This window comes from Capricornis sumatraensis, chromosome 1 (assembly GCF_032405125.1).
Source record: "Capricornis sumatraensis isolate serow.1 chromosome 1, serow.2, whole genome shotgun sequence".
Lineage (NCBI taxonomy): Eukaryota > Metazoa > Chordata > Mammalia > Artiodactyla > Bovidae > Capricornis > Capricornis sumatraensis.
In genome coordinates, this window is record NC_091069.1 from 190,352,142 (window position 1) to 190,362,055 (window position 9,914).

The 9,914-nt window shown below is 38.4% G+C and overlaps 1 protein-coding gene across 3 annotated transcripts in view; it reads left to right on the forward strand.

Moving 5' to 3' along the window:
* The window catches only part of MCCC1 (methylcrotonyl-CoA carboxylase subunit 1), a 52,645-nt gene extending 43,309 nt beyond the window's left edge, over positions 1 to 9,336 (forward strand). For 2 of the 3 annotated variants that reach the window (XM_068967163.1, XM_068967172.1), the window contains exons 16-19: positions 2,739 to 2,876; positions 6,728 to 6,835; positions 8,270 to 8,341; positions 8,834 to 9,336. In XM_068967163.1, the coding sequence (XP_068823264.1) occupies positions 2,739 to 2,876; positions 6,728 to 6,835; positions 8,270 to 8,341; positions 8,834 to 8,962 (447 nt within the window). In that variant the 3' untranslated portion in view covers positions 8,963 to 9,336. The remainder of the gene's footprint in view (positions 1 to 2,738; positions 2,877 to 6,727; positions 6,836 to 8,269; positions 8,342 to 8,833) is intronic. The other variant, XR_011144643.1, reaches the window with a different exon arrangement.
* Positions 9,337 to 9,914: the final 578 nt, after the last annotated feature.

The window sequence follows — 9,914 nt, forward strand, 5'->3', positions numbered from 1 at the left end:
AAAAATAATGATAATAATATTTGAATAAGACACCTAAAAAGCCCCTAAATTATGTGAGTGTATTTATATCTAAAGCAGCAGTTCTCAAATGTTTGGTCTCAAGACCTCTGTACACTCTTAAAAGTTATTGAGATTCCCCAAAGAGTTTTTTTTTTTTTTTAATTAGTTACATCTATTAATATTTACCATTTAGAAAATTACACTGAGAAAAAAATTTGTTATTGTTTTAATGTATTTTTTTAAATGTACATAATATGTAATTTGTCATTTTACCCATTTTTAAGCATACAATTTAATGGCATTAATTACATTCACATTATTGTGCAGCCATCACCACTATCCATCTGCAGACCTGTTCTCTTCCTGCAGAACTGAAATTCTGTGCCAGTTAAACAGTACAAGAGTCTACTCCCCCTTCTCCACCCACCCCTCCTGGGCCCTGGCAATCACCATTCTACTTTGTCTCTGCAAATTAAACTGCTCTAGGCACCTCATATAAGTGGAGTCATTCAGCATTTACTCCTTTTGTAACAAGCTAATTTCACTTAGCATAATGTCTTTGAGGCCCTTCCATTGCTGTAGTATCCATCCAAATTCCCTTCCTTTTTAAGGCTGAATAATATTCTATTGTATGTATGTACTACACTTTATTTATCCAATCTAAATACATAGATGCGTAGCGGACACTTGGGTTGCTTCCAGCTTTTGCCTATTATAAATAATGCTTCTGTGAACATCTGTATACAAGTATCTCTTTGAGACCCTATTTTCAATTATTTTAGGCATGTACCCAAAGAAGTAGAATTCCTGTATCATATGGTAATTCTCTTTTTAATTTTGGGGGGAACTACCGTACTCTTCCATAGTGTCCATACCATTCTACATTCCCATCAGCAGTGCACAAAAAATCCAATTTATCCACATCCTTCCTTGCCAACACTTATATTCTAGCTACTTTGTTTTGTTGTTGTTGTTGTTGTTATTAAAAACAAAAAGCCCTAAGGTATGGAAGTAGTATCTTACTATGCTTTTGATTTGTATTTCCATAATGACTAAAGATGTTAAGCATCTTTTCATGTGCTAATTGCCTATTTGTTTATCTTCTTTATAGAGAAATATCTATTCAAGTTATTTGCCTTTCTAAAAAAATCTGGCTGGGTTTTTGTTGTTGAGTTGTAGGATAAACTGAGAAAAGATTATCACCAAGCACACATTCCATTAGCCATCAGAGTAATATCATTATCATGTGTCCTACAATCTCTAGAAAAGTCCACTATGTACTTGTAAGAGAATGAGAGTAGAAAGAAGACAATATTATGTTATTAAGAAATTGTTTGACTTTATGGAACTCCTTAAGGGGCTTGGGGGACTCCAAGGGATCCACAGGTCATACTTTGAGGCTTTTTAGTCAAAATTTTTGTGATAGACCTCAATTTTTAAAAATCCATTACATTGGCAAAATAAAATGCTAAAGGATTAAGAAACAATGTTAGAACTCAACCAAATTCCTATAGTAAGTATAAAATTCAGAGAATAGAATAAATCATTTTTCCTATGAGCTAAGAGATTTAAAATCCAGCAAAAATGAATTTATCAATGATGCTCTTTAGATTCCCCAACACTTTGAGACACATTGATTTCCTCTCTGTGCTTCAGACAAATGATGGGAAATCAACTTAAGTATATGAGTTGCAACTAATATTGGTACCTCTGGTTTAGGGACCCCTTCTTATCCCTTGGTAAATGGTAAAGTAAATTGCAGATTTGTTCTGATCTGCTCATGGAACTACCTTCACAAACGTAGAATGCGCTTCTATACGTCTTTAAACAAAACTGTTCCCAATCTAACTTTTATATCCTGAGAATTCCACAGACATTCAAATGGCTGTCTTAGTAGGTTACAAAGCAGAGTGAAATGTCATATTTAACTTAGGATAAATGAGAACCATGTATAAATACTGCAGTGTGACCTATTTCACTGTTATTACATATATATAAATATATATAATGAAAAGAATAGCCACAGGACTCTGACTCTAACAGGGGAATTGAAAAATAAAGAAGATTTAAATGAATTTTATGTGTATAGGGGAAATTTTTTCTTGTGTATATAAATGAGAAAACATCCTTTAGAACGGCATGATTTCATGTCCTTTTGTCAGCTACTTTGAAAAGATTAAGTGTGAAATCTATTCTTTGGTACTCTGTCTCTCAGAGTAAGAAAACTGTGCTCAATCTCTAGCTAACTTATCTTCTTAAATCATGACTGAAAACCCATAAATTCAATCTCCATGTTGGTGAGATAAAAGAAATCAATCTAATTATGAGATTCTGGCATTATTCATCACTAATTTTTGCACAGTAAAACTCAATTTGACTTTGGATACTCGGAGATGAGTATTAACATATAATATACTCAACTGAATTTTAATAATTTTTCTTACTTTGATTTGTATTTCTATTTCACTTCTTATTACTATTCTTAAAGGAACCTTTATCTGTAGCATTATGGTGCTACTGTAGATATATTACATAACTTTTTTTTTTCTTTTAATTAGCTTACTGCTGTTTCTTTCTAGACTATTTTGTTTATGAATCTTAGGAAATTTCCTGCATGATTTAAAAAAATGTTTTTACCTGTTTCCTTTTGAAACTATTAACAGTAAAGGATTGATTTTGATTTTAATTCTGTAAGGTTGTTCATTTACTTTAAGGATCTTAATTTTCTGTTTTTTCAGATTGAAGATAAAACTTTCCATGTCCTTGGTGATCTTTGCAGTGAGGAAGACTGCACTTATCTGAAATCTTCTGTTAATGGAGTTGCTAGTAAAACTAAGCTAATTATCCTGGAAAACACTATTTACCTATTTTCCATGGTAGTGTCTTTATAGTGTTTTATAATAACACTGTTGGAGTTTGGGAGAAAATTGCTTGACCAGAAGTATTCCACTGGGAAATTAGAAAGATCCTGTTTTGGAACTTCCCTGGCAGTCCAGTGGTTAAGACTCTGTGCTTCCAAGGCAGCGGCATGGTTTTAATCTCTAGTCAGAGATCCTGCATGCCACACAGTGCAGTCAGGGATATGAGGGCACACAGCACATCCTGTTTCCTTCTCTCACTGCTGTGACTTTTTGTCTATCCCCCTTTCAGTCTGAATCTTTGTCACATTTCTACCTCTCTATTTCTCCATTCACCCCATTTGTTCTCCCAGATTCTCACTGACAGACACATACCCATTTCTTCCTTTAATTCTCAAATACCCTAAACACTTCCCCCAACCAGTGTCCTCTTGGCACTGGGAATCGTGGAGACTTAGGAGGAGGTGACCATTGTGAGAGGAGTCTGTGGACCAGATGTTCCTTACAGGGGAGGTGCATGTGGGTTAGTGGTGGTCTTTTGGCAGTTGAAGGCTGGTTGGGGTAGGTTTGGCATGGATATGACTAGGAGCTTGTTAGGAGACCTTAGCGTTCTGCGTGGGCAAAGAAAGGAAGTGGATTATCAAATTTCCTGTGACCTCTTCAGAGCCTTCTCACACTTGAGAACCATCTTCCAGACCAGAGTCCCTTGTGATGAGATGCCTTCCGTATTCCAGTAATTAAACTGTATATTTGGAGTCAAGGATCTCATTTTGCAGACGTTGCTTTCCATAGTCTATGTGCTATAACAGTATAATGGCAGAGGCAGTAGAGTGGATTGGTGAAGAGCATGAGTTCTGGTTCGTGACATTGTACAGGAGTCAGTGATGAAGAACATCCCCAAGAAAAAGAAATGCAAAAAGGCAAAATGGTTGTCTGAGGAGGCCTTACAAATAGCTATGAAAAGAAGAGAAGCGAAAAGCAAAGTAGAAAAGGAAAGATGTATCCATTTGAATGCAGAGTTCCAAAGAATAGCAAGGAGAGATAAGAAAGCCTTCCTCAGTGATCAACGCAAAGAAACAGAGGAAAACAGTAGAATGGGAAAGGCTAGAGATCTCTTCAAGAAAATTAGAGAAACCAAGGGAACATTTCATGCAAAGATGGGCACAATAAAGGACAGAAATGGTATGGGCCTCACAGATGCAGAAGATATTAAGAGGTGGCAAGAATACACAGAAGAACTGTACAAAAAAGACCTTCACAACCCAGATAATCACAATGGTACGATCACTCACCTAGAGCCAGACATCCTGGAATGTGAAGTCAAGTGGGCCTTAGGAAGCATCACTACGAACAAAGCTAGGGGAGGTGATGGAATTCCAGTTGAGCTATTTCAAATCCTCAAAGATGATGCTGTGAAAGTGCTACATTCAATATGTCAGCAAATTTGGAAAACTCAGCAGTGGCCACAGGACTGGAAAAAGTCAGTTTTCATTCCAATCCCAAACAGAGGTAATGCCAAAGAATGCTCAAATTACCACACAATTGCACTCATCTTACATGCTAGCAAAGTGATGCTGAAAATTCTCCAAGCCAGGCTTCAACAGTACATGATCTGTGAACTTCCAGATGTTCAAGCAGGATTTAGAAAAGGCAGAGGAACCAGAGATCAAATTGCCAACATCCGTTGGATCATCAAAAAAGCAAGAGTTTCAGAAAAACATCTTCTTCTGCTTTATTGACTACACCAAAGCCTTTGACTGTGTGGATCACAATAAACTGGAAGTTCTTAAAGAGATGGGAATACCAGATCGCCTGACCTGCCTCCTGAGAAGTCTGTATACAGGTGAGAAAGCAACAGTTAGAACTGGACGTGGAACAACAGACTGGTTCCAAATAGGAAAAGGAGTACTTCAAGGCTGTATATTGTCACCCTGTTTATTTAACTTATATGCAGAGTACATCATGAGAAACACTGGCTGGAAGAAGCACAAGCTGGAATCAAGACTGCCGGGAGAAATATCAATACCTCAGATAAGCAGATGACACCACCGTTATGGCAGAAAGTGAAGAAGAACTAAAGAGCCTCTTGATGAAAATGAAAGAGAGTGAAAAAGTTGGCTTAAAGCTCAACATTCAAAAAACGAAGATCATGGCATCTGGTCCCATCACTTCAAGGCAAATAGATGGGGAAACAGTGGAAACAGTGACAGACTTTATTTTTTGAGCTCCAAAATCACTGCAGATGGTGACTGTAGCCATGAATTTAAAAGATGCTTACTCCTTAGAAGAAAAGTTATGACCAACCTAGACAGTATATAAAAAGCAGAGACATTACTTTGCCAACAAAGGTCCATCTAGTCAAAGGTATGGTTTTTCTAGTAGTCATGTATGGATGTGAGAGTTGGACTATAGAAAGCTGAGCAAAAAAAAAAAAGAAAGAAAGCTGAGCACTGAAGAATTGATGCTTTTGGACTGTGGTGTTGGAGAAAACTCTTGAGAGCCCCTTGGGCTGCAAGGAGATCCAACCAGTCCATCCGAAAGGAAATCAGTCCTGAATATTCATTGGAAGGACTGATGCTGAAGCTGAAGCTGCAATACTTTGGCCACCTGTTGCGAAGAGGTTGGAAAAGACCCTGATGCTGGGAAAGATTGAGGGCAGGAGGAGAAGGGGACAACAGAGGATGAGATGGTTGGATGGCATCACTGACTCAATGGACATCAGTTTGAGTAAACTCCTGGAGTTGGTGATGGACAGGGAGGCCTGGCGTGCTGCAGTCCATGGGGTTGCAAAGAGTCGGACACGACTGAGCGACTGAACTGAACTGAACTGAACTGATGAGTTCTGAAGTATGAAGCTGTTTGCTTTCAAATGCTGGCCCTACCAGCATCTGCTTGACCTTGAGCAAGTTAAACTCTCTAGGTTTTAGTTCTCCCATTTATAAACAGGAATAAGTAACAATACTCACCTCATAACGTTATTGAGACCATCAAGGACTTTTTGTATATTTCTTAAGAAGAGTTCCTGGCTTAGACTAAGGACCTGAGAGTGGAGATGCTACTAAAACTGGCTTGTAGACAGTGGCTGTCTTTTACCAACAGTTATGTATTTAAGGGCTTCCCTGGTGGCTCAGATGGTAAAGCGTCTGCCCGCAATGCGGGAGACCTGGGTTCAATCCCTAGGTCGGAAAGATCCCCTGGAGAAGGAAATGGCAACCCACTCCAGTACTCTTGCCTAGAAAATTCCATGGACAGAGGAGCCTTGTAAGCTACAGTCCACGGGGTTGCAAAGAGTCGGGCACAACTGAGCAACATCACTTCACTTCGCTTTTATGTACTTAATTCTTTTAATCCCCTCTGTGGTATGTACTTCTTTATAGTGGAAATCAAGACTGAAAGGGGTTTAGTAATTTGCTCAAGAGCTCAGTCAGTAAAGAATCCACCAGGAGATCCTGGCTCAGTTCCTGGCTCAGGAAGATCTGCTGGAGAAGGGATAGGCTACCTGCTCCAGTCTTCTTGGGCTTCCCTTGTGGCTCAGCTGGTAAAGAATCCGCCTGCAGTGTGGGAGACCTGGGTTTGATCTCTGGCTTGGGAAGATCCCCTGGAGAAGGGAAAGGGTACCCACTCCAGTATTCTGGCCTGGAGAATACCATGGAGGGTCACAAAGAGTTGGACATGACGGAGCGCTTTTCACAAAGCTAGTTAGAACCCTGGTATTAAATATGACTAATATTTAACAAATAGCTTGAAAATAATTATCACCTCAGGCCTATTCGTAAAACTACAGCAATAAGATCTTAATTTCAATTCTAATTTATCTTATAAATATACATCCTATATATATATCCTGCAAATATCATTTCTATTTATAGGATGGAAGTATTCAGATTGGCATTCCGGTTCCCCAATACTTGTCTTCAGCAAGCTCAGGAGAAACCCAAGGGGGTGCTGTAGCTCCTATGACTGGAACTATTGAAAAGGTATTGACGAATGTATGTAGAATAAATGTCTTTGTTGAACTTTGCTGTATATATCCTCCCCCTCTCTAAATCTTGTTCTTTGGAAAGCATCCATTTCAAGAAAACAAGAAGATCTATTAAAGACTCAAGTTCTATATTACAGTCTTCAGTGAATCGTAAATTTACCTAATTTATGATAAGGACTTTTCTTTGAAGTAAGAATTCCATCAAAGTACAAATAACCCAGGTTGTCTTTAGTTGACTAAAATGGAACATTCACCAAGCATTATCCCAAATTTGAAAGGTATTGGTGAAGAACAATGTGTTTGGTGTTGAATGCGGTATATGTTCAGATATGAGATCCATACTGATAATGACTTCCAGTGGTGGTAGATCAGTAGTCTCCTTTTATATACTTGCATACAATAGAGTCCCTTCAACTGCACTTAAGTCATAAAAATCCTTGGTACCAACAAACAGAAGAAGAAAACAACTACTTAAATAGTGTGAATGATTTCACCCACCACTCCTGTCTGGAAATGTTTGCCCCAGAAGGGCAGTGGACTGGGGAAGTAGAGATTTGTGAGGTTCTCTACCACCAAGAAGTCACATGAATTTCTTGGTTTCCCGGTGCATATAAAAGTTATGATTACACTGTAGTCTGTCAAGTGTGTAATAGCTTCATGTCTAGAAAAAAAAGCAATGTACATACCGTAATTAAAAAATACTTAGATATATGTGTAACTGAATCACTTCGCTATACACCTGAAACTAACACGACATTGTAAATCAACTACATGCCAATATAAAATAAAATTTTTTAAACATCTTTATTGCTGAGAAATGCTAACCATCATCACTGATCTCAGTGAGTTATAATCTTTTTACTGGTGGAGGAATACTGAAATATTGCAAGAATTACCAAAATGTGGTACTGGGGCACAAAGTGAGCAAATGCTGTTGGGAAAATGGCACCCATAGACTTGGTTGATGAAGTTGCCACAAACCTTCAATCTCTTCAAAAAAGGGGAAAAAAAGGCATTATGTGCGAAGCACAATAAAGCGACATGGGCCTATAGTCCTTCCCTGTTGGTGATATGTCTCGTCTGTCTGTTCATGAGAAAACAAAAAGATCTTGAAATATGTAGAGTGTATTCATCTGATTCAAGGAAAACTAGATGCGGGGGGTGGCGAAGGTGGGGAGCTAAGAAGTAAGCCCACTGGTGACAGTGCCTGCACTGCCAGGCTGACCTTGTGGGTCTCTGATTTGTGCCAGTATGTTTGTCTTTGGCAGACAAGACAAGCACATAGACACACACTTCTCCTCTGTACGTTTGTATACCAACTCTGTGCACCACAAATCAGGTGTATAATTTGCCCAGCTGTCAGACCACATGTAGACCATCACAAAGGGCCTCTGTTTATAAATATTAACCTGTCTCTCTGAATCTCTAGGTATTTGTGAAAGCTGGAGACAGAGTGAAAGCTGGAGACCCTCTGATGGTTATGATTGCCATGAAAATGGAAGTAAGTGAAATCATGGGTTCACTTGCCAGGTAACCTTTGGGAGCTATCAGTCCCAATTTTTCTTTTGTCTTATTTTGTAAGTTAAGACCATTTTAAATATCAGGGGAAAAAAGTCCTTCCCCAGTCCAGTTGAATTGGGGTTTCCTGTAGGGGAGCCCCAGGATCAGTATTTTTTAAAAAGCTTCCCAGCTGAGAGTCTGCTGTGAAGCTTGGGCTGAGAATTACTAGCTAATCCAGAGCTTCCCAATTATTGACCTTGAATGGTTTACAGGTGTATCAAGGTAATGACTCCTCTCAACCCCCAAGTGCACCATAAACATGTTTTTATTTTCTCTGTGTGCTGTGATGTGAGGAAGGTCAGGAAGCACTGATACATGACAAAACATCAAAACAGCTGCCTTCATTTTTCACTCTTCGTGTGTCTTGACTTGGTGTGTGTTCAACCCTCGTTGGTATCACAGCCATCGTCTGTCACGCCTTGTGTCTCTACAGCATACCATAAAGGCGCCAAAGGAGGGCACGATCAAGAAGGTATTCTACAAAGAAGGTTCTCAGGCCAACAGACACGCTCCTTTAGTCGAGTTTGAGGAGGAAGACTCCGACAGAAGGGAAGCAGATTAAACACCATCAGATAAACAGCCAGTTAAGCAACATGTTCAGTACAATATCCACACCAAAAAGAGAAAGTGCCTTCCTGCTTTTCTCGGGATCTGACAACTAGCACTTTTACTAAATGATTGTATGATTCTGCTTAAAACTCTTTCATGTTTAAAAATCATGTACTTGGGTCACAAACACAATAAATTCTCTTCAAAATATTTCATACTAATAAAATTAAAGGATACTTTTTAAACTGGGAGATAGTATGGTTTGTTTCTGCCTCAAATATTATATCATGTATTGTGTTTAGGCGGGTGGGCAGCAACTTGATCAAAAGAGAACTGAGAGAAAAGGTCACTGAACTCAATGAGTTATCTCCCAGTCACAGTCAGGACAAAAACGAACAGTAACATATTTCAGAGACAAATGCCATAGCACTAAACTCAACCTAAGAGTTTTTTGCCAAAGAGTGGCTTCTTGGGCAGTTTAAAGGCTTGGATGTTATTTGTTTCTTGTTTTTGTGATTGGAAAGTTTCAATCCAGACCGCCTTTGCCTTTATTGTACTTGCTAAGCTTGTACAAATTTATATACGCACGCTTAAGCTTTTGTGTATATGTATTTTGTGCACATATATATATATAATGTTTAAATTGTATGCTGGAATATAATTTTTCTGGAAACACACTTTCAAGCCTCTGCATTTTCAGGTATCTACTGAAGTGTTAAATATTTGTTGATTTGAATTCTAGCTGCACACATGAGACTGCATTAAATGTTGTAGAGAATGAAATGAAATTTTAAAATATGGTCTTTGTACTTTAAGATGCTGATAACTTAATTGGGAAAATAAGACATAATCATGTGAAACGTTATGTGGAAAACAATCAGATCCAAAATTAAGTAGTTCCATTGTCAAGAGAGTGGTGAGAAAGGTACTAGATACTGAATTTGGAAATGCTGAGTTCCCAAGTA